General features: G+C 30.3%; 2 protein-coding genes across 15 annotated transcripts; one reads left to right on the top strand and one right to left on the bottom strand.

Annotated features, from left to right (window-relative positions):
* Positions 1-463: 463 nt before the first annotated feature.
* Positions 464-4,258, top strand: LOC132799491 (receptor-like protein EIX2). Of its 2 annotated transcripts, XM_060811475.1 has the most exons (3): positions 906-1,020; positions 1,376-3,473; positions 4,001-4,258. In XM_060811475.1, exon 2 carries the CDS (start codon positions 1,402-1,404, stop codon positions 3,451-3,453), a length of 2,052 nt encoding a protein of 683 aa, XP_060667458.1. In that variant the 5' UTR covers positions 906-1,020; positions 1,376-1,401; the 3' UTR covers positions 3,454-3,473; positions 4,001-4,258. The 2 variants fall into 2 exon arrangements, with proteins under 2 accessions (XP_060667457.1, XP_060667458.1); XM_060811474.1 differs by having other exon boundaries at positions 464-3,473; positions 4,001-4,172.
* LOC107434045 (protoporphyrinogen oxidase 2-like) lies at positions 3,053-9,853 on the bottom strand. 13 transcript variants are annotated; one of them, XM_060811476.1, is made up of 13 exons: positions 9,725-9,851; positions 9,404-9,443; positions 8,373-8,827; positions 8,203-8,253; positions 7,994-8,050; positions 7,772-7,845; positions 7,609-7,645; positions 7,346-7,411; positions 7,019-7,059; positions 6,179-6,310; positions 5,861-6,040; positions 5,591-5,787; positions 3,053-3,186 (listed from the first exon to the last, which is right to left on the bottom strand). In XM_060811476.1, exons 3-11 carry the CDS (start codon positions 8,373-8,375, stop codon positions 6,022-6,024), a joined length of 480 nt encoding a protein of 159 aa, XP_060667459.1. In that variant the 5' UTR covers positions 8,376-8,827; positions 9,404-9,443; positions 9,725-9,851; the 3' UTR covers positions 3,053-3,186; positions 5,591-5,787; positions 5,861-6,021. The 13 variants fall into 13 exon arrangements, with proteins under 13 accessions (XP_060667459.1, XP_060667460.1, XP_060667464.1 ...); XM_060811477.1 differs by lacking the exon at positions 3,053-3,186 and having other exon boundaries at positions 5,499-5,787; positions 8,373-8,559; positions 8,639-8,827; XM_060811481.1 differs by lacking the exon at positions 3,053-3,186 and having other exon boundaries at positions 5,499-5,787; positions 7,609-7,667; positions 8,494-8,559; positions 8,639-8,827; positions 9,725-9,850.
* Between the last annotated feature and the right edge of the window lie 14,891 nt (positions 9,854-24,744).

Raw genomic sequence — 24,744 nt, 5'->3', positions numbered from 1 at the left:
AAAAAATAAAGGAAGATAAGAAAGACTAAAAAACCAGAAAAGAAAAGAAAATGGACGAACACAAAAAAAAAAAAAAAAAAAAAAACACTCATGCTGCAAAAAGGAGGAAGACAAAGATAAAATAAAAATATATTATTTAGGGAAAAAAAAAAAGCCGGCTATGAATATATTTATTATTAATTTTTTAAAGAAATATTATTCTGAATTTTGTTGAAAAACTAAAAATAAAAAATAAAAAATAAAAAAATAAAGAGAAATAAAAAAAGGAAAAATAAAAGATGCATGAGTCCTTTCCCCCCTTTGTAAGGCGTGCCAAATACGTGCCGTGAATATTTTGTTGAAAAAATTAAAAAAAAAAAAAAAAAAAAAGGAACGCCCAGGTATGAGCATATTTATTATTATTTTTATTCATTTAAATAAATAGGATTCAGAATTACGGATAGGAAAAAATAAAAAAAGAGAAAAGGAATAGCAAAGCATCAGTCCAGTCCCCCTTTTGTGAGGCGTGCCGAACACGTGGCGTGAACATTCTCGGTGTGCCCGCAGAGGAGTGTAATGATATATTTTCAAAAAAGCAGAATGCCACATCAAACACAGAAAGCTAAAAATCAAAAACACAGAAGCTATGACTAACTTATATGTCCAGTCTCCCTTACTCAGGCGTGCCAATTGCACCTGCTTTGAATTTTCACAAAGACTTTTCAATATTCTCCATGTCCACGCTGGCAGAGGAAAAATTAAAAATTTGTACTCTCTTGATCTTAGCTATGTGATATTGGAGGCGCTCGAATTCCAGAATTCCTTGGATCTTTAAGGAGCTTAAGATATCTTAATCTCTCTTATACTAGTTTCAATGGAATGATTCCTCATCAACTTGGTAATCTCACAAATTTGTACTCTCTTGATCTTAGCTATGTATATACATATGCTAAGAATCTTCAATGGCTTTCTCAACTTTCTTCGTTGCGGTACCTTGACATGAGTTCCATTGACCTTGACGAAGCATCTGATTGGTTGGAGGTAACAAATTCACTCCCTTCTTTGGAAGTCCTGCGCTTAAGCTACTGCAATTTGAACTTCATTTTTCGTCCAATTTATCATGTCAATTTTTCATCTCTATCCCTCCTTGATCTTTCGGGAAACTATTTAGGGAACAATATTCCACTATGGGTTTCCAATTTGAGAAGTTTGACTTCTCTTTCCCTACGTAATATTACGTTTGGAAATGGAGGTCCCATCCCTGAAGATATTCAAAACTTAACTTCCCTTGTGCACCTTGATCTTTCTTTGAACTCTTTTAATACCTCAATACCCAGCTGGTTATATAGTTTAAGCCATTTGGAGGTTCTCAACCTTGCTGATAATCAATTGACAGGTACAATATCAAATGAAATAAAAAATATGACATCTATCATTACACTTGACCTGTCAGGGAATGAGCTACAAGGAGACTTGCCAACATCATCCATGGCTCAACTTTGCAAATTAAAAGAAATTGATTTGTCAGGCAGAACATGGAATCAATCCATATCCCAAATCCTAGATAGTTGCTCCGGATGTCTTTCTGATAGCCTAGAGGTCCTAAATATCAGGGGTGGTCAAATATATGGTCATATAACCAATAAAATTGGGCAGTTCAAAACTCTGGCCGATCTTGATCTATCTTATAATTCAATTTCTGGTCCAATTCCAGCATCCTTGGGAAATCTTTCCTCTCTGACCTATCTTGATCTATCTTCTAATTCAATTTCTGGTCCAATTCCAGCATCATTGGGAAATCTTTCCTTTTTGCAAGTGTTAGACATTAGCAATAATCAGATGGAAGGCATCGTTTCGGAGGCTCACTTTGCTAATACAACAAGTCTGAGATATTTTGATGCATCTGATAACCCATTAACTTTGAAAGTAGGTCAGGATTGGGTTCCTCCTTTTCAACTAGAATCATTAGATATGGGCTCCTGCCATTGGGGCCCACGATTTCCAATGTGGGTACGGTCCCAAAAGACCCTTTCTTCTTTGGTTTTATCCAACACAAGTCTTGCAGATGTTCTTCCCGCTTGGATTTTCAACTTCTCTTCAGAATTACAATACTTAGATCTTTCTCAAAATCAAATGCATGGAAGGATTCCCACTCTGACGAATATGGGGATGCAGGAGTACTCAGCAATCGACCTGAGCCAAAACCACTTCGAGGGGCCCTTGCCTTTGGTATCTTCCAAGGTGTATGAACTAGATCTTTCTGATAATCTACTTTCAGGATCCATTTCTCAATTCTTGTGTAGCTCACCAAGTGAGCCAATGAATATGATAGCTCTCGATCTTGCCAAAAATCGGTTGTCAGGAAAATTACCCAACTGTTGGAGCAAATGGAAAAATATACAAGTCTTATATTTAAATGACAATAGCTTTGGTGGTGGTATTCCTTCATCCTTTGGTTCGTTGATTTTTCTGCAGTCATTGCATCTCCGTAGTAACAACCTATCTGGAGTCATTTCTGTTTTACAGAATTGTATTAATTTAGTTATTCTTGATCTTCGTGGGAATAAATTTGGGGGAAACATTCCTACTTGGCTTGGAACAAGTCCTTCAATGTTGAGGTTTCTTAGTGCTGGCTTCAATGAGTTCCATGGTCATATACCTGATGAATTATGTGCTCTCAATTCCCTACAAACCTTGGACCTTTCAAACAACAATCTGTTCGGCCCAATACCAAAATGTTTTAACAATTTCTCTAGTATGGCAATAAAAAAATACAATCTGTCTAGCCATACTGGCAGTCTTTTCGTAGACACTACTATATTACTCTTTGTAAAAGGTAAGCCAATTGGATACACTAAGACACTTTCACTTGTAAATAGCATAGACTTGTCTGGTAACTCTTTGTCAGGACACATTCCTTTAGAAATTACAAGTCTCTCAAATCTGCTCTCATTGAATTTGTCAAACAACCTTTTAGATGGAGAGATTCCTATGAGAATAGGTGATATGCGAGAACTGGAGTCCATTGATTTCTCTATGAACAATCTTTCTGGTGAAATCCCTCAAAGTATGTCGAGTTTGAATTTCTTGAGCTATTTGAATTTGTCCTACAACAACCTCAGTGGAAAGATCCCAACGGGCACTCAACTCCAAAGCTTCGATTCATCAAGCTTTGCCAACAACAATCTATGTGGTCCTCCCCTCACTCTGAAATGCAGCACAAATGGTGAAGTCACTGTTGTTGAAAAGAATAGAAAAGAAGACGACCATGAAATGTCATGGTTTTACATTGGCATGGCTGTTGGATTCATTGTAGGTTTTTGGGGATTTTGTGGTTCTCTTATTTTCAATCGGACATGGAGACATAGTTATTTCAGGTTTCTCGACTGCATCAAAGACCAGATCTATGTGGCTTCAGTCCTAAAGCTGAGATGGTTCCGTGAAACGATAACAAGTTGTTACAACAATCAATGAATTGTGCCATCTTCTATAAGGTATTGCTTCTAACATTATATGTCTTTAGAATGTTATTCATTTGCTTAGGTACTTATACTCTTTGATAATTTCACTCTTTTATTACTTGTTGTCTTGACATTGGGATTAAATGAAATAAATAAAAATATGCAGGGAATAATTGCAATGTTCAAAAATAAAAAAATAATTAATGGGAGCTATTTTATCACCTTCAATTCTCTATGATGCAGGACAATATGTACCTGTCTAGTGTTTTCCTCATCTTAACACACCTTCACTGCCTTAAAATATTTATATATCAAACTAATATAATTATTTCCTCATTACAAAATAAATAAATAAATATATATATATTTACTGTTTTCTATTTAAAAAAGCATCTATTAACATAATATTATAATTAGTTATAGCTAGGAAATTAATTAATAATAGTCAATTTGTTCTTATTAATGTATATGCCAAACTTATATTAGCGCATCATTTGCCAAATATCAAATTGTAACAGAAAATAATGAATTGTCCACGGTGGATTGTACATCCTTTGCAGGTATATACGTTTCAGATGGAAGGTATCCCTTAGTCCAGATAGAGCACTTGGAGTAAATTTCTGATATTATGGGATTACGTAGTTTTCTACGAGCAGTTTACTCTAGTAATTTAGACTTTTTTTTTTTTTTTTGGGGTTCCTTTTTTGATTCTATGTACTTTAAAAGTGTGTTTTTTTTTTTTTTTTGGGTTCCGTTTTGCTTCTATGTACTTTAAAAGTGTGTTTGAATCAAATTCTGATGGTGGACAAATATTAAGTTTTTGTATTAAATAAGGAAACTATAATTTTATAAATATAAGGCATTTACTTCAAATCGAACAAGACGATGCTATAAAATTTTTACTATTTTTTAATTTTTTTCATCAGCTTTAAACTTGTGAAGGTAACTTTGTTTTAATTCCTTCAACTTTAGAATATTAATATGGATTTATAGCTATACATGATATATATATATATATATATATATATATATATATTTGCATAGTAAAAAACTAAAGGGATAAATTAAGGTTATGTATAGTCTGCATAGAGAAATATTTATTAGGATTCATGTTTAATTAATTATGGAAGTAAGTTATTTCATTGAATACCATGTGATTAGAGAAGTACATGAGCAAAAAAGCTTATATGAAAGCAGAATTTTTATTATGTTTTCTCTACGTACGATCTTCAATTTATACACATGTTCTAATCTTAATTACATATGAACTAGCTTGTATCTTTGCATTTCCGTTTATCTGTATTGAATAAATGATTTGTAAACTTGATCAACGGATACCATCCCGTATTGGCAACGAGAAAAGTGCATATAATTACTAACCCAAAGCAGGGGCGTACTCTTTTTAAAAGCCTTAGCTTGACAAAATATAAATTTTACAACAAGTCCAGCATTTTGGCCTATTAAAAGATACAGATTGTGAACAGAAAAAATATTATTCTGACCAATATAAAGCATCTAAAAGGTGCTCAATAATGTAGTTATTCATTATCTTTGTTCTGAAAACTTATAATTGTAGTTAAATAAAAAGGAGATGAATTATATTATTCTCCGATTAAGTGTAAAAAAGGTACAATATATAAAATGTTGTCAAACCTATTAACAATATTCTGCCTTCACACAAAATAGGAGCACTAGTTATTTCTGCAATAAAAGTTTTTATGCCTTCAAATATATATATTTATCACACTATCCTAACACAAAATAGTCGACGCTACTTGAACAATAGCCATATTGGTTGATTCTACAATTCCTTGTTTGTTGGATAAACAAATTCCATAAAAGCATTAAGTTTATAAAAGATTTATTAGTTAGTTCCAGTTTTTTCTATTAGTATTAAGCTTCGTATTTTTGCCACCACTTTCAGTAGAGAACAGTTTCTGATTTTATTTTCTCTAAAAATTTTGATTTTTTAGCTTACTCTTCTAGAAAGATGAACATTTTAGATTTTTCTTGTATAAATCTATTCTACATCCCTCCTCAAGTCCAACAAACCAACCAGAATAAATATACTTTTTTCTTTAGAATAATAATAATAATAAAAGGAGAGTAACTACGAGACATGATACGAGATACGTAGGAGCACTGGTTACCTCTGCACAAAGGCTCCTTCCCCAAGTTACTTGCCGTCTGAAGAAGATTCCAAATATGAGACTACAAGTTCAGCTGCCTTGCACTCGGATGCTATTGCTTTGCCAACAGGCAGTCCACCCCTTTGGTTAGCTGTTGATATGCCAAACAGGATACTTTCTTTCTTTCTTGTCTCATTTTCTTTTAATGAATTCAGAATCTGTTGAACAGCAGGCATGTTAAGAGATTGATCCATATTATTTAGCAAGTTGACTAGGACAAATCATACTAACCGTCACGATTACAGCGTCTACAGATAAAGCTTGTGAGCGGTTGACATGTTTTGCAGCAAAAGAAACTGACCAGTTTTCCCTTGCAGACTTCCCATCAGGACAATAAGATAATGATAAAACCTTCGAGTTTAACTTAATCTCATCCACACCAATTTCTTTGCTCAATGTATCAGCAAGTGTCTGCAAAAGATAGACCAGAAAACAAGGATAACAAAAACAGCAAGTAATTAATATCAAAATGGAAAAATATATCCATATTCAACAAATAAAAGGAGCACATTACATAGTGAGGAACAATTATAACCTAAAACCGGATACCTGCATTCCACCCTTGAAAGAAAATGAACCACATTGATGCTTTGTTTTTTTAAGGAACCCTTTTTTTCTCCACTTTTCTCCTTTCTGGAAGATAACTTCGATTGAATTGCCCCAGCAATAAAAGAACCGAACCTGAAAGAGTAGATGATTTGGAAATTATCAACTACCGCCAATTATGACACAACCATCAATGGGCTACACATAGAACTAGAACAGCTCACAGCTCATTCACTGTTAATTACACCAGCACAAATAGCAGCAATTGTAGGAGAAAACAAATTTCCTTCTCTATTATAAATATATAAAGTGGTTACAAGCAGGAATTAGTGAGGAACAGAGATAATGAAAGTGGCAGTCATGTAAGTTTTAAACAAAAGGAAACCTATGAGAAATACCAAATGACTTATTATTGAACGTGAGAAATGTTAAGAGATTTAAGGGGTTCAAACTGCTGAAAATTTATCGAATAAAGACAACTGATAATGCAGCAACAAAAACTTTACAAGAGTTGCTGCTGACCTTTAACATTTCAGCAACACCAAATATGTTCACAACGCACAACGAGTTGAGATAAATAAAAAGATATTGAAGTTAAATGAAACATAATGTTTCAGTCCTGATCTTCCAATAAGCTAATACAGGAAACACTGCTATTTTGTCCATGATATTCTAAACGTAGGATTGGAAAAAGGGTAAATTTTGGACAGAACAACTGACACTAGCAACACCCTATTCAATGACAATAGAACAACATGCAAGAAATTGAGGGACGTAACAATACAATATTTTGTATGTAGAAAGGAAAAGCACAAACATGAAAAGGAAACTTTGGTAACATACCTTTCCTCTAGATTCCATAAATCCGGAAAAGAATAACACATCTGTTACAAAAGATGGTAACACATAAAAAATAAAAATAAATTATTGCAGGACATACAAAGATAAAAATTAGCACCAAAGTGCCTTGACACTTTCCATAGCTAACGTAACAGTTTGTCAAAGCATAATTTAGGTTTTCATTCATCTCAACCTCAACCAGATGAAAAGAAAAGACGTATGCATAAGCATAAGGTACCATTGCCAGTGTCAGTTAACATTGATGAACTGAAAAACAGTTGCTTACAACTAAGTTTAAATTTAACATCCAAAGACTGAAAAATTACTCACAGAGAGATATTCAGGATCTCCAGTGCTTGTGCCCTCAACAAAAGGGTCAATGAGATAATCAACAACCTTACACATGAAGAATAATATTAATAACAACAACATGTCAACAGAGATGATAATACAGTGAGAATAAAAGGGCAGGTACTTTGTCATCAACAATTCCAACGATTTTGCCCATAGATGTGCATAATCAAGTCATCAGAAACATCCAAAAAATTAGCATGCATATTTTTATGGTCAAGCTAATCTGAAGCTGTTCATACCTCTTTCCCAAAATAACGTTGAAAGAACCCACCCACACTGCATAAAATCAAGTAGAAAGCTAGCAAGTTAAGGAAATCAAGTTTTCAACAAATAACAGAAAGAGAAAAATCAAAAGTGCAAAGATTGTAAATTGTGTAGAACTACAAAAATCATGGTTACCACCTTTCTTGACTATGATCAGAAACATCTGAGGAGCTCCTTTTCTTCCACAAAAATGGCTCCAGAATGATCTGAAACTGCAAACACAGAAATGAAGTCCATTTGGATAATATTCACAAGGTATTAAAAAAAAAATTATAAAACAAAATTAAGAAAACAACAAAATATAATGAAAGAACACTGAAAAGTATAATAGCCATAATGCCCTGATATATGAAGAACAACCTTGGATTTTGTGGAAAGAATGTTGCTCTTGATCGATGCAAGCGCATTTGTAGGTATCTAAAGTGAAAAATTGAAAATAGGTAGAAGTCACAGTCAGACATAGACAGCAAGGAAATCAAACATAAAAACTAGAAACTATTTTATGCGTCTAAATTAATGCTAGAAAATTCAAACTCAATTACTAATATAACAGCAGCTAAAGGACATACCAGCACTGGTGATCCATCTCTTACGATATACTGTTTATTCTGTGAAATTGGCTGTAACAAAAGAAGAAAAAAACTAATTAATTCATGGAAGTACTACAAGATAACGAGGACTGGCCTGCATAAACTTGTAAACTAACACACAGTAAAAAAACATATTGCTTATAGTTCACCATCTAGCAGTCCAGTTAGAGTGAAATAAGCTAATGATACAATCCCACTCTCTAGCTGATGAGACTCAAGCCACATCTCCAATCTTTCATATTTCCAGATAAAAAAGGAATAAATCCTTACAAATTGCTGTTTTCTCTAAGTCCAAGAATCATCAAGCAGATTTTGGACTTCTATTTCACTCTGAGTCTGGAAAAGGCACAACTTTTAATATCAGCATAGGCACCACTGCAATAGTTTAAAGATCACAATAAAAGATTCATGGTACCCAGAATGAATTCAACTTGTAGGTTCTTTCACGATATATTTACTGTCAACATATGCCATTGTATTGGCTCTTTCATCCCAAATTAGACCATCATGAGAAACACTTCTCAACTTCCCCCTAGTTCTTCCCTCAGTTTCAAACACCATGACATTCAAACCATGCGATTTCAATTTGTAGGCCGCTGCGAGCCTGCTTAACCACCAAAAAATAAAGGCAGAAAAATTTTGGAAGGTAAACACTAACTATCCGAATAACAAAATAAATAATAATGCGAAAAAACAATATTTTCAATAGCATGACAAGTTCAACAATTTCAATCAGAAATTTGACGGGAAACAAGCAACTAAGCATGTTATAAGCATATTAAACAGACAACTACTGGGGTTAACTAAAGAGAATCTACAACATTGAATTTGAACACAATAGGAGCAAATCAAGATATGTAAAGTTTCAAATTCTCTTAATACGCAACAATTTTTTCAAAATATTATTACTTTGTATATATATATATTTAATATTGACATTTACATAGCAGATGGGTATTTTCAGTCCATTTTTTTAACCCAAAAAAAAAAAAAGGAAGAAAAATACACACAACGCACACAAATAATATCACTTAGAAAAAGCAAAACAGGATAATTTACAAAGTTGATGGAGATCAAACACCGTGTTTGACACACATATAATTCAGAACATTTGTATTATTTAAACCCAACACTCAAAAACCCAGCAAAAGCTAAAATGCCCAAAAGTAACCAGCATTACCTAACACCGGCACCAACAACAGCTACTCTTTCAGCAGAACCTGAAAAATGACGAATAAATAAATAAATATATATATATATATATAGCCGAAACTCTGTACGAAATTTGAATTTAAGAAAACAAAAAGAAAAAAAGCACCCTAGTTTCACTGAAAATTTCCTTAAATGCAATATATTGTGCTGGTTTTCAAAACTATCATGCATTTGAATGTTCTCAGAATTGACATTCAAAAGATGAAGAATTTTTCTCCATAATTTTGCAATGTTTAATTGTTCCAAAACCAATACTTTTTTTCGGAGTTTCTGAGAGAAAAAGGATTACTTGACTCATCTTGTGTTTTGGCAGAGGCCATTTTCTGTGTGCTCTTGGCTTAGTGTGCTCTCTGAGTGGATCTTCTTCAAATTCTGCGACTATTTTTTTATTTTATTTTTATTTTTTGGTCCGCAAAACCAAGGAGCATTTGATTGTTACTTGTGCAGAAGGGAAAAAAGACCAGACCGGGTAAGCTGGCTTGGGCCTTCATTTGCTATCAAAATTATTGATAGCTTTTGTATACATTTATCCTGAACAACTTTATACACCCATCTTATTTTTGCACTCGATTTTCGTTCAATTATTTTTAGGTCAGTTATAATAAGTTAATAGATTTTTTATAATATTAATCATATTTTTATCTAAAAGAAGGGAAAATAAACAATTGCATGTTAGATGTTGTAAGAGGGATTGACAATATATCTATTACTTGGAAGATAAAAGTCAAGTATGAAAATTATAAGTTTAGACAATAAGATTTTTACTTACACAAAAATACTATATTATGGTCGATTTTTATCAGTAATTATTATAACTACAGATTAATGTATATAACCATTTTATTGAATAGTTAATTTTTAAATGGTTGATTATTATTTTTGTATTCATGCTTACAATTACTATAACATTGGTAATAATTGTCTCCAAAAATTAACAAACATAATTATTTATTTCTTATTCTCCGTGCAATAAAAAATATAAAAACTTAACACAACAAATTGTCTTGTCATTGGGATGTTTATCATTCTTGTCATCATCATTGCTAAACTCCTAATGATATTGATAGTTTGGGAATATAAGTGCAAATTTTGCATATAAAATAGAGATTAATTGTCAACAATATTTGAGAAAAGAAAAAAAAATTTTAAAAATAAAATAAAATAAGCACAAAATATAATTCAAATTTACACTTTAAGATTTATTGAATGATTATTTATATATGAAAAAGCTATTGTTTCATATGAACAAAATCAAACCCCACCAAAGGAATTGTTTAGGGACTGCATAGTCTCTTTATCAAACATAGGTTTCTCAAAGCCAAGCCCTTTTGATGTTCTCCATGCTTTGATAATTAACAATTTTTGGCTCCTTCAATCATCCCTTATGTCAAGGACCAAAATTACATTTGAGTGTTGCATTCATGTTTCCCTTTTTTTCTCATTAAAGTAAAACCAAATGGCTAAAAAAGAAAGGGAATACAATCTAAGGAAAGAAATAGATGTTCCTAATTATTAATTATTCCATTAGACATAAATCAAATATCCTTGGGTTTGGGAACTTTGAGGGACAAGCAAAAAATTTGAATTTGAGTTAGTTCATGATTAAATGGAGACAAATATGCCTTCAAAACAACTCTTACTTCCAAGAGGAGCTAGAGATGGAGAAAATGAACCACTTATGGGATGCCATTTGGATAAGGATTACAAATTTGTCTTGGTTGAAACAAAAAAAAAAAAAAAAACCGAAGTTGCAAATTGAGTATGGGAAAGATGGGGAAATTGATTTCAGGTCCACAAAAGGCGAAGAAAATTTTGCTTGTGTTTGTAGGCAAAATGAAGATGCATAACAAATTGGTCCTACGAAAAAAAAAAAAAAAAAAACACACACACACATTTGGGCAGAAAACCTTGGGGGGAATCCAACTTAAATTCTAATGATTGGGCTTTGGTTATGCTGGGGCTAATAAACTCTGAAAATGAAAAAGAAAATGTATATATATATATATATATATATATCCATGGTTTTTGACCAACTTAGCTTTAATTTGAGGCTGATTTTATAAGGTGGTTAGGCTCTACCAAATACCAATTGAATTTTTCGGTTTGTTTATTGGAAATAGTTTGAACAAAATAACTTTAATATTTTACCCAAAAAAAAGTGATTTTAATATTTTTGATTCAAAATTTAAACACTATGCAAGACAAGATATATATTATAGGGACTACCTCAGTAAAATTGTTCGGTTCAAATCTCATCCAGTGACAACCGAAAAAAAAAAAAAAAAAAAAAAAAAACCAGAAATCTTTTATTGAATAAAAAGTTAAAAATAAATAGGAAATCAACAAATAATTCATTTGCCGTTTGCAAACAATATTTGAAAGTACAAAAGCTTCATACCACAATGCCATGCTCACGTCAAACTCTGTAAAAGCCAAATTGAGTGAAGTTAGGGAAAAAACCGAAAAAAAAAAAAAGTAGTCAACTTATATGCATATATCGATAATATTGTTCATATACAAATTTTTTACCCTCTTTTATATGCAGTTGTATTGTTTTGGATTCAGTATATAAAATGATTATATCATATATTATTATAGTAAACAGGTATGAATAAAGTTCATTTAAATAGTCTAGATGGTGAATGATTTTTAACATTTTAGATGATTATATCATATAATATTATAATAAATTGGTATGAATAAGTTTATTTAAACATTTAGATAGTAATGAGCCAATAGTTTTAATCCCTTTTTTTTCTAATTTTTTTTTCAAATATACAAACAAACTAAATGCTAAAAAAAGGCAAAATGGAAGTTAAATTCATATAAAAAAAAATGGGGAATTAAATTAAGCAGGCATGAAGCATGTCTGTACAAACCAGAGAGGAACCCGAAGAGAGTGGGGAGAGATGTAGTAGATGGTCAAATGTTCCAAATTTGTTCCACGAGCGCATTAAAGAGGTTCATATGAACATCCCATCCCATGTATATCATTTAATAAAACCCACCAAAAAACTTCCATGTATATTTCCTTCACATCACTCCTAAACACAGTTTTAGCCTTTTTCACATACTATTCATTTTTTTAATTTCTGTTATTAATTAATTAATTTATTTGTTTGCTCCATTGTTGCAATGGATTCTGGATCGAATCATACGGTCCAATTGTTGCATATTTGGAGACACCAACCCTGTCCTATTTAATGTTTTATAATTTAAAAAAATAAAAAATAAGAAATACAAATAGGATATTTTTTAAAATGTCTATTACTTATTTTTTCGCATTATGGGTTTGTTTCAATTTTTGCCATGGGAGTCCACTCACCCATTCCATTTTGTGTATACGGTGAACCTTACTATGATTATCAATACAAGAGGAAATTAGAAAACAAAAAATAAAGAGTGTTTTAATTGTTGTAATTTAATAAAAATATAGTTTAATATATATCAATCCAACAAATAATTATAAGAGATAACAGAAGCATAACTGCAAAAAGAAAAATAATAAACAAAAGATTGTAGTATCATTATGATATATTTCATTTTGTCTAACTCAATACACATGTAAAAAAGTTTTTATTATGAGATGTTTGGATAATGGTAAAGTTAGTAGAATTTTAAAATTTTTAAGAAAAGTGAAATTTTCTTTGGTTTGGATAGTTTTTCGAAGGAAGAATTTATGAGACCCAGAAGAAACTAAATCTCACAATATGGAAAACAGAGGTGGAAAATGGATCAAAGGAGGAATTTGTGAGCCCCAGAAGAAACTAAATCTCACAATATGGAAAACTGAGGTGGAAAATGGATCAAAGGAGGAATTTGTGAGCCCCAGAAGAAACTAAATCTCATAATATAGGAAACTGAGGTAGAAAATGGATCCTTACGAAGAGGTATCTTTATGAAATTTCCTAAAAATTTGATTTTATATATTTTTTTAAATATAATTTTATCCTTTAGTTTTAATGCATAAATTTATTTAATTATTTTTCAGTCTTATTTTCTTCTCTTAAACCCTATCATTCTTTATTTAAGAAAAAAACAAAAAACCTACCATTCTATTTTTTTTTTTCTTTTTCATCTTGATCCCTGCAAAAGATTCAATATCAGTATACTCAACATCATTTTGAAGTAAATTAATTATTTTTTATATTTTAATATTTTTTATATAATTTATATTTTAATATTTTTTATATAATAACGGTACTGTTAATATGTCCATGGTAGAACATCATGAACAGCACCCCCTCCTTTTTTCCCCCACTCTTCCGCCCCCTTCCTTTTTCCCTACGCTCTAAAAAACAAAAAAAAACAAAAAAAGGAATTTTTATGTGTTCATCATAGAAAGAAGATGTATGCAATTTAACTTGAACAGAGCCCCTTCTTGTCCCCACTCTTTCACCCCTTCCTTTTCCCCACTCTCTCCACAAAATGAAAAAAAAAAAAGAAAAAAAGATTTTTTTTATCCATCATTAAATGGAACAGAAGAAGTCGCCAACGTGATCTCCTCCATCCCTTTTCCTTTCCACTTCCCAAAACAAAAAATAATAATAATAATAAATAAAGAATAAATTTTTATTGTTTATTGAACGGCGTGTATGTCAATCTGGTTTCTTTTACGTTTGGTTCTTATGTTTCTTCTTTTGTGTTTTTTTTTTATTTGTTTTATTTTTATTTTCTTATCTTTGCTAGAATTATATGTGTAATTAAATATATTTTTTGTATTATGACAGTACATTTTAAACATGACAAGATTGATGGTATCGAAGAGAAAAAAAATAATTTTAATGGTAGAGGGTCTAGATTTTTATTTGATCTTGTTATAATACTTTGTAATATTATGATTGTACTACTTGAAACCTATAATATTAAGCATTTTAGAAAATCATTTTCATTATGGCATTCTTTTTTTCGTATTAACAATTTGTATAAAATAGTGTACGAGGATGATTTGACATGTAAATAACAACTTCGCATGGATAGATGTACTTTCCAAAAATTATGTTATATACTTAGAACAATTGAAAAGGTTCGTGACACTAAAAATATAAATGTAGATGAGATGGTTGCAATGTTTTTATATATACTTGCTAATCATGCCAAAAATAAGGGAATAAAAAATAGATTTATACGTTTGGATGAGACAATTAGTAGACACTTTAATAGTATATTAGATAGCGTCATACAACTACACAAATAATTGCTCAAAAAACCTGAAGCAATGATTGAAAACTCAACTGACAACAAATGGAAGTGGTTCAAGGTATAGATTCATTAACTTTTTATTATTATTATTATTTATTAAAATATGAAGAAAAAATATTTAAACTATTTTGTTTTCTTTACTTGTAGAACTGCTTAGGGCCTAGATGGAACATATATCAAATTACATGTGCCTGTCCTTGGAGTGTGCTCTCACAACATGCAATTCATATATATACAACCTGGCTGGGAAGGTTCCGGTGCAGATTCTAAGATACTTAGAGATGCAATTACTAGAAGAAATGGGTTAAGAGTCCCACATGGTATGTTTCTTTAGTAAAATATTTAATAGTACTTCAAATATATATATATATATATATATTTTGTTTTGCTAATAGAATTTATATATTTTTATAGGTTATTATTATGTTGTTGATGCTTGATATCCAAATAGTGAAGAATTTCTTACTCCACATAGAGGACAAAGATACCATCTAAATGATTGGAAAGATGGGTATCAACCTACCACCAAAGAGGAATTTTTTAACATGAAGCATTCAAGTGCTCGAAATGTTATTGAAAGATATTTTGGGTTATTAAAGATGCGTTGGGGAATTCTTAGAAGCCCAAGTTTTTGTTCCTGTGAAGACTCAAAATAGGATAATTATGGCTTGTGCTCTTTTACATAATTTTATTAGGCAAGAGATGTCAACTGATCCTTATGAGTTTCAATTAGATGATTTAGAAAGAGAATGGGTTTAAGTACAAGGCGAGGTTATCGAATTTATAGATGCATCAGATTCAAGTCAAACATTTAGGTCAAATTTAGCAACATAAATGTGGAATGAGTGGCGGGGCATGACTCACTAGCATATATTTACTTTATGTTTGAAGAATTTGCTATGTATTGTTTATTAGCAACATATAGTATTTTAAATAATATTATTTTATTGATTCTATATTTAAATATTTTTTGTCATATTTGTATTTGTTTAGGATGGATGCAAATGATTCAACTTCCAGTTCATGTATGCGATCTAAAAGGGCCAAAACCAATTTCACTTGGAATGCTCATCAAAATCTACACTTGTGGAATGCTTGGTTGAGTTAAGTTTAAATGGGAAATGGAAAGCTGACACTGGATTTAAGAATGTATGCGATCTAAAAGGGCCAAAACCAATTTCACTTGGAATGCTCATCAAAATCTACACTTGTGGAATGCTTGGTTGAGTTAAGTTTAAATGGGAAATGGAAAGCTGACACTGGATTTAAGAATGGTTATCTTATTGAGCTTGAAAAAATGTTGAACACAAAATTGCCAGATTGTCAAATTAAGGTAGACCCACATATTAAATCACGTGTCAAAACTCTCAAGACACAATGTATGGCTATTCATGAGATGTTAACACAAGATAGTGGATTTACTTGGTGTGACACAAACAAATGGGTAGTTTGTGAGAAAGCTGTATTTGATCAATGGCAAATGGTATAAGTTAATTTCATTATTATTTTTATTTATTTAATAGTTCAAAATTTTATATATTTATTTTTTATTTTCTTTTTATTTATGCATTGTAGTCTCATCCGGCAGTGAAATATTGGTTTATGAAACCTTTTGTACACTATGATTTATTAGCTAATATATATGCAAAAGATCAAGCAACAGGAGCAAAATCTTATTCACTAGCAGGTGCAGAGGAACAAATTGAAACTACATCGGCAATGGAGGTCAATGATGGTTTAGAAGATAAAATGGAAGATCTTATATTTAAAGATATGCAATATAATTTTAATGCACAACAAGATTCTTTAAATCCAACTATTCCTACTCAAAATCCATCAACATCTACAAATATTCAAAGATCACACAAAAGGAAAAAATCTTCTCCAGATATATCTTCAAGTGTACGTGAAATGGCCTCTTCAATTTCTTCTCTTGTTGAAATTTCAAAAGATTATATGAAAGTTGTTACTGTGTCTCTCAACCAAGATTCATATCCTTTAGCAAAGGTGGCTACAATTGTACATAATATGGAAGAATTAACTCTTCAAAAGAAATTGGATGCAACACGAGTTATTATGAAGGATCCATCTTATGTCAACATGTTCTTAACTTGTCTAGAAGAGTTGCATTTCAATATGATTGCCTAAATATTGGCAACTCCATAGGCTATTAACGTCTTATGTTTTCTTCTTTTTTTTATTTTCTTTTTTTTTTAAAGTTCAATAACTTAGGCAATTTTAATTTATAGGATTTATTAAGTTGACTTATATATATATATATATATATATATATATATATTTTTTTTTTGTGTCAAACGCATATATGCTTTAATGATTTAATCATTGATACATATTATTTTATAATTTTTACTTCATTTTAATTATTCATATTGTTGCCATTATATAATTTACAACAATATATTTATTTATTTATTATTTTTTGATATTAGGGTATTTGTTTTTATTTTCTATTTTAAAATATAATTTATGAGGTGTCATAATATCAGTTGTAATTAAGACTAATTATAAAAAATATTATTTATATATTTTAGTTGAAAGAAATTATATACTTTAAAATATAATTACAATAAAAAAGAATAATATGATTTATACATATGTAACTTTGAGGGTATTTTAATAATTTACATTATTTTCCTTCTTGTTTTCCTTGTATTATCCAAACAATGTTAAAGAAAAAAGATAAAGATTGTATTAGAATTTCCATAACTATCCAAACACTATAAAAAAAAAAATAGAAAAATCATTTTCAAGAAAACTGAATTCCAGGAAACTAATTTTCAAAATTTAGTTTTTTTCAACTACTTTCCCTCTTATCAAATACTCCATTAAAGTAAAAAAAAAAAAAAAAAATCATGCAAACAAAGGAAAACCAACTTAATGCTAAAAATAGTCCCAAAAAAAAAAAATGGAGATTGTTGCCCCTTAAACTTTACATAGATTTGCAATTTATACACTATATTTTATATTTATTATCTATGCTTTTGAATTTGCAGTTTTTTAATAGCAATGTCCTCTAAATAGGTTTCTTTTATAGATTTAGCACCATCAAATTAAGGGGGTATTATTGTAAAAAAAATAAAATCTCAAAGAATATAAATATAAAATACAAATAAAAAATTTATCGATGCCAAAAACCTACCAAAAAAAAAAAAAAATACAAATAACAGTTGAAAATGAGATCCTTTAAACTTGCCACCTAATAAGGAAATGTGTGTGCGTTTTTAATGCAAAAAACAGAAGCTGTCGCCGATAAAATTGGCATTTGGCATTTGACAAGGCAACCATGCATGCTACGCAGATGCTTGGTTTTGCTGCAGTAAAAGAGACTTGAGCCTCCGACTAAAAACAAAAATCAAAATTAATCATTTTTTAAAAGTAAAAATCAAAAAGAGCTGAGCCTCATCTTCTTCCACATTTAATAATTTTTTTCCCCTGAAAATCTAGCTTTTAGTTCTGTTTAGTTGGTAGTTGCAAAAGTCATCAATTTCTAGGACATTGTTGGATTCATTAGTGGAAGAATCTCTTGGTCATTGTCAAAAATAATAATAATAATAATAATAATAATTAAAAGTTATAATTTCTATGAAAGTGAGAGATAGGTGCACAGCAGTATATACATTCCACAAATTTCCTGACAGCCACGCAAGTCATGCCTTTTTTTCCCCCTCATGTCTATGTGCCTGCTTCCTAATAAAGCTTCTAAAATATCTTCCATCAACCCTTCGTCACTTTATCAACCCCTCACTTTGTCCTCTACAGCCTAAGAAAAGAAGGTTACAATGTGAGCATACAATTTCAGACGCACTCTATATACAGCCGCGACATTTCCCATTGCCCTCCACGTGCACCGTAAGAATTACTTATATCTGCCACGTAGCAGGTAACGTGGAATCAGCTCCTTCGTTGTTAGCTAAAAAATTGAATAATATTATTTATCACCACCGATGCTAATTGTTATTATTTTAGATAGTAATAGATCCATGTATACATAGATAAAAAAAAATTTATAGAATAATAAATTCTATGTATATATAAAAATTATTTTAAAATTGAATTCATCATCGTATAGTAAATTCTACGTACTGGCTTTGTACTGTATTTTATATCAGCCATGCCTTTGATTTTGTTTTTCCATCCCCGTGTGGGTCGTCAACGTACCTGACCGTAGCAGGCCTACTACAAACATTAAAGCAGCGAAAGATGGGTCACTGTAAAGACCAGTTGCCTCCAAAATATATATACATATATATATGTTATCAAATAGAGGCAGAGCCAGTGCTCGAACCAAGAAAAGTCACGTGTATTATTTGATGATTTAATACGAGTCACTATATTAAAATCGAAAGTTCCAAAAATGTGCATGCATTTTGATATGTGTTTGATATCATTTTGATATATGCATAATGGGGTCCATTACCTATCCTTTTAAATTTGTGAGATGAATGGCAATTCAACATAAAATAGAAATTTTATAATTTGTGAGATTTTGTACTTTGTTTTTTTGGTGAAATATTAGATTTTGTATTACAATCTTGATATTATAATGTTTTAACCTATTATTTGATATGTATAAAATGTGATTTCCATAATTTATTAATAAAAAAATATTATTTATCATTTATGAGGTGTTTGGTAAAACAAAAAAATATTTAAAAAAATTTATTTTCAAAAATTTATTTTTTGGAATTCAATTTCCAAAAAATGAATTTTTTGAGATTTTTGGAATTCTTTCTGCTTTCTGCTCCCTTCGTCACTGTCAAATAGAATAATTTTCTAGCTGTTAGGTGTAGGATAAAATATCATGGGATGAAAAAAACAGAGTATCCCCTCACGTTTTAATTTTATTTCAGATTATCCAAACAATATAACAACTTCTAATTTTTTGAAAATTTTGAGACCTTTATGTTCTTATTTAATGAAACAGATTTATACAACTTTAAATAAATTTTTAGAACTTATTTCAAGAATTATTGATATTAATCTGAAATTCCAAGCTCATTATTTAATGAAACAGATTATGGCTTTATACTCTATTCCAATGAATATGTTATGAGTTTTTCTGTGAATTATAAGTGTTTCCCTTGAAAAATGCCCCCCAAAAAAAAAAATAAAAAAATGCATATACTATCCTAACACCAAATACACGAGATTTCTAGAACAAAAATCTAGATTGTCTGATTCTGCATTACCCCATTTGTTTGAATATCCGTTAGCCCTTGTGGTTAGTTTGATGAACAAAATTTCCAAAAAGCATAAATTTTATAGTGATATTATGTCAAGTTTATTTTACTATTAAGCTTCGTATTTTAATTTTATAGCTACCACTTTCAGAAGAGTTTATGATCTGCCAGCCTCTTGAATCAAATATGGAGATTCAAACCCATCACTCATCGCCATTGCAAAATAATATCTCAAACTTGGAGTTGGTAAGAACTAAGAACATACTTGCATAGGAGAACCCAAAGAACAGTTTTGCCCATCAAGAGGAAATGCTTTATTCTTCCAGGAAAACGGGTTGCCATTTTAAGAATATTTCAAGATATTTTCCAGATGATTAAAGCCTCTTAGAATTTTCATTCCAGTATTAAAAGCCAGATGGAAAAGAGAGAGTACTTTGCAAACTTGGATTCTCTCTCTGCTCCTAATAGGTGATAACTTGCTGAATGTCCAATAGAAATAGAGAAATGAGTTGCATAAAATATATAAATGTATATAAAAACACTTGCATAGGAAAGAGAAAAGAACTAATAACATACCAAAGCTGAAGCACAATGAGTGGAGAGATCTTGCTTCTCGGTCATAAGAGCCACATAGCTAAGCATGAGAATCTTTTGTATGTGAAGTGAGCTAAAATACACTTGCAAAGTCCACAGGGGTTCAAGGCCTAAACAAACATAATTTGCCGATACAATGTAACATCATCACTTTTTTTTTTTTTTTGGTGTTGCCCATTTTTTTTTTAGTGTTGCCCATTTTTTTTTTTTGGTTTAATGACATTCTCAATATTTATTATATCAATATGTTTCAATATAATTTAATTCATAGGATCAAAAAAAAAAAAAAAAAGAAACATAATTTAATTCATTAACGTTTAAATGTTTGCCGAGATACGACTAATAACAGAACTTCAAAGATTACACCTTTAGAGTTTTATGTGATGTTTCTGTCATCAATTTTATTTGAAATTCTGAATGGAAAAGGAACAGTAACAGTATCTTGCTTGAAAGTGTGATACTAAATATAAATAGAAACATGTGAGGACTATGGTAGAAACTTGTGAGATCAATAACCAATTTTCTTTATTGTACACCTTGCTCACATCACACTGCAAGACCCACACGTGAGGTCCACCTGCATGTAAGGCTTCCCATGTATCCATCCACTGACAAATTTTTCTAAACAGTATATATTCATATTAGAAATTTGATAATTACCAAAAAAAAAAAAAAAAATTAGAAATTTGATAGAAAGTACTCCGTGGCCCCAGTGCACTAACATACATTTTCCGACCAAAATCAAGCGTTTAAAAGGTGCTGAATCATGTCCCACAAGACTAAAAGAAAATGGTTAATTTTTCTATATCATCCAAATTTGATTGTTGCAAGTTGTAACACATCAAAATAAAAAAGAAAATTTTTTGGAGACAACAAAAAGAAACAAAGAAGACTAGAACTTCTTTCATACAAGTTGATGAGGGAATGGACAACATGCATGATCCATTGACCACGCCACAGATCCATAGACCATTTTATGTCCATATAAATAATCGAAGATTTGGATTCTCTATCGATGAGTCATACTCTTCTTCTAAAATATATGCATATAAATCGCAGGAGGCTAATTTAGTTCCCACAAGACTATAAGAAAATGGTTAACTTTTCTATATCATCCAAATTTGATTGTTGCAAGTTGTAACACATTAAAATGAGAAGAAAATTTTTCGGAGACACCACAAAGAAACAAAGAAGACTAGAACTTCTTTTATACAAGTTGATGAGGGGATGGACAACATGCATGACACATTGACCACGCCACAAATCCATGGACCATTTTATGTCCACATAAATAATCAAAGACTTAGATTCTCTATCAATAATTCATAATCTTCTTCCAAAATATATGCATATAAATTTTTACCATATAAATTAAGAGAGCCTCACTTTCTTCATAGAGTACTTTTAAGTCTCAATGCAAGAAACTAATTTGGAATTTATATGGACAACACTCTTAAAAATCATAGAAACTCACATATCCGTTAATTTCTGCCTTCTTGCAAGGCTAGTTACTTGTAAAATTTTGCATGGCCATGGATGGTTCTATGATCATATTTTCAAGTACTATTTTCTTCAGGTTTTTGATACTTCTATCTCATTAATAATTCTATATCTTGCAGTGACACCTCAAATGCGAGTTGCATTAGAGTATAGCAAGAGGCAAGCTCTTTTAATATATATTTTTCTCATAATAATTAATATGTAACCAATTTTGAATTAGAATAACACAAGGGATTGAGACGTTGGACACAACATGCCATTTCTCCATTCTCTAATTAATTAATTAAATAGCGAAAACTAATAAAGTAAGAAGGGAAAAAAAAAAAAAAGATTGAAGACCTTTAGGTACACGTTATTTTGGTGGAAATTCTAAACATGGACCAAATCTGTGGACCATTCAATTTGCACATGAAGAAGCATCAAAAACTATGATTCTCCACCTGTTTTCATAATTATCTGTAATATGTATATAAATTACTATCGTATAATTTGAGAACACTCAAATAAATCTTCATAGACTTTTTGAATTTCCATTTTCAAAGAAGACTCTTGAATCTCCATGCAAGCAGGAGATTTCCTGATTTTCTTGCAGGGAATATGAACAGCACTCTCCAACAGCAGGATTCTCTCATATCCAGTATTCCCCACTCATAAACTAACTTCCACTTAGCTAAAAACCTAGCCTATAAATTTAGTATGCATGCAGGAATTTCTCAGGATTTATTTTCATATTGATAACCTATTAGCCATCTCAGTTCTGGATTTTGATCAATAAAATTTTTATTTGGGAGGTTAATTAAATTTCTTTTTGAACCAAACTATTATTCAGCGGAAAAAAATACATAATCACAAAACTAATATATATATATATATATAAATATGTACGTATGTATTAAACTTCTCTCTCGCTCTCTCTCTTTCTCTCTCTCTTTCCAAAAAAGTGTTCATATTAGAAAATTTGATAGAAATTGCATGATCCGGATGCAGACTACAGGAAAACACACACATTATGAACAGTTTACACATTTTAAAAGTGTAGCGTAGTGGATCAAATTCTGATATTGTATTAACAATTGTTTTCTGCAATATAATATTAAATACGCGAACTATATGTAATAATTAAATATTGCACTTATAATTTAGTGGCTAACTCATCTTGTGGTTGGCTATATACAAGTATTACTTATAAATCTTAGATGGTAATATTAATTTTTTTATTTTTAGTACTATAAAAATTTAGTGTAGGAAAACAAACTCATTTTTGATAGCTAATTAAATTGTTATATACTATGTAAATTCATTATTGACAGTCAATTTAATTATCATATACCATGTAAACCAAATTGGACTTTTCTTTAAAAGAAATGAAAATTTTTATGCATTTTTTTTGCCCCCATTTAATATACAGTAATTATACACTTACTAAATTTGTTAACCAAAATTTAGTAAACAATGAGTTGGCATATATAATTAGTTTTCCTCTCATAATAGAAGGACATCAATAATCTATCAACCACTTATCTATTGCCACACCATTATTTGCCAAAATTTTAATTTAAAAAATTGATATGTGTAGCATTGCTCTTTACTATATAGTGTCACATTATTATCATGCACAATAAGATGAGCTAAGCAACATGTATATATAGTTAATTGCCAAAATAAAGTTGGCTCGGCTGGTATCGCTCCCACTCTTGCACCTATAAGGTTGTAAATGATCTAAAACCAAAAAAGCATTATGTATAATTGGTTTAAGTTGGACAACACAACTACTTACTAGCTAAAAGTTTCTTACAATCTTTTATTTTTTTATCCTGTTTTCTAAAGGTACTTAACTCTAGTTTAGTTCTAATTTAATTTGATTTAATGTATAGCTATGTTTGCCCTTCATATGGCATGTAAAATAGAAAATTAGAGGAACTGAAAATTTTATATATACTATATATATATATATATATATATATAAATTAACTTTGTTTAAGTAGCATGGTGCTAAATTGATTTGCATAGATCATGATGATTTTAGTCTACTACGTATGCGTACAGGAATATATTTTACAATTTTTTGTTTGTTCACTTTTTGATTAGCTGATGCTCTTTATAAGTTATAGATTTTGACCACCGATATAAAGAATTTAATGTTTTTTTTTTTTGAGTACTTATTATACGAAATACAAGGTGGTCTAGCATATATCAATCTAAACTAAATTAAAAAACTAAACTATATAGAATTAGAGGCAGGGCATTTGAAGAAGTTTATAAACAATTAATTTGTTTCACAAAATTTTAGTTTTAAATATTGAATTTGACAACCACTTTCTATAATGAATTTTTTATTACAATTTTTATTATGTATAATTAATTTTTAAAAATTCTTATATTCATAACGATAAGACTTTCAATAAACTAAAAAATCTATCATATTTTAGTATGTATGCAGGAATTTATCATGATTTACTTTTATATTGATAATGAATTAACTATTCTAGCTCGATGCTTTTTTCATTCACACATTTTCAAAGCTATTATTTAGCAAATTAAAAAATAAATAACATATTTACAAAACTTTTCATATATTCAACTTGCTCTGTTTTTTTTTTTTTTTTTTTTTTTTTGCTTCTTTTTTTGGTTCTTTAAAGGAATATTCAAAGTCATGAGGACTCGACGAGCGAAATCTCATATTTTCAGATTAAAATCAAGCACCAAAAGGTGCTGAATAATATTCATAGGACTAACCAAAAGCCCATTTGCTTTTCTTTGATACGACTTAATTAACAGTAAGAAAACGTATACTGTATAGGAGGAATTATTC

This window comes from Ziziphus jujuba, chromosome 9 (genome assembly GCF_031755915.1).
Source record: "Ziziphus jujuba cultivar Dongzao chromosome 9, ASM3175591v1".
Taxonomy (NCBI): domain Eukaryota; kingdom Viridiplantae; phylum Streptophyta; class Magnoliopsida; order Rosales; family Rhamnaceae; genus Ziziphus; species Ziziphus jujuba.
This window is presented reverse-complemented; position numbering and strand designations above follow the sequence as displayed.

Coding starts and splice junctions, on each gene's coding strand:
- LOC132799491 (XM_060811474.1), top strand. CDS start 859: ATGATTCCTCATCAACTTGGTAATCTCACAAATTTGTACTCTCTTGAT.
- LOC107434045 (XM_060811478.1), bottom strand. Junction 7,846..7,993: donor TTCTTTCCACAAAATCCAAG/GTTGTTCTTCAT, acceptor CTGTGTTTGCAG/TTTCAGATCATTCTGGAGCC. Junction 7,646..7,771: donor TCTGATCATAGTCAAGAAAG/GTGGTAACCATG, acceptor GATTTTATGCAG/TGTGGGTGGGTTCTTTCAAC.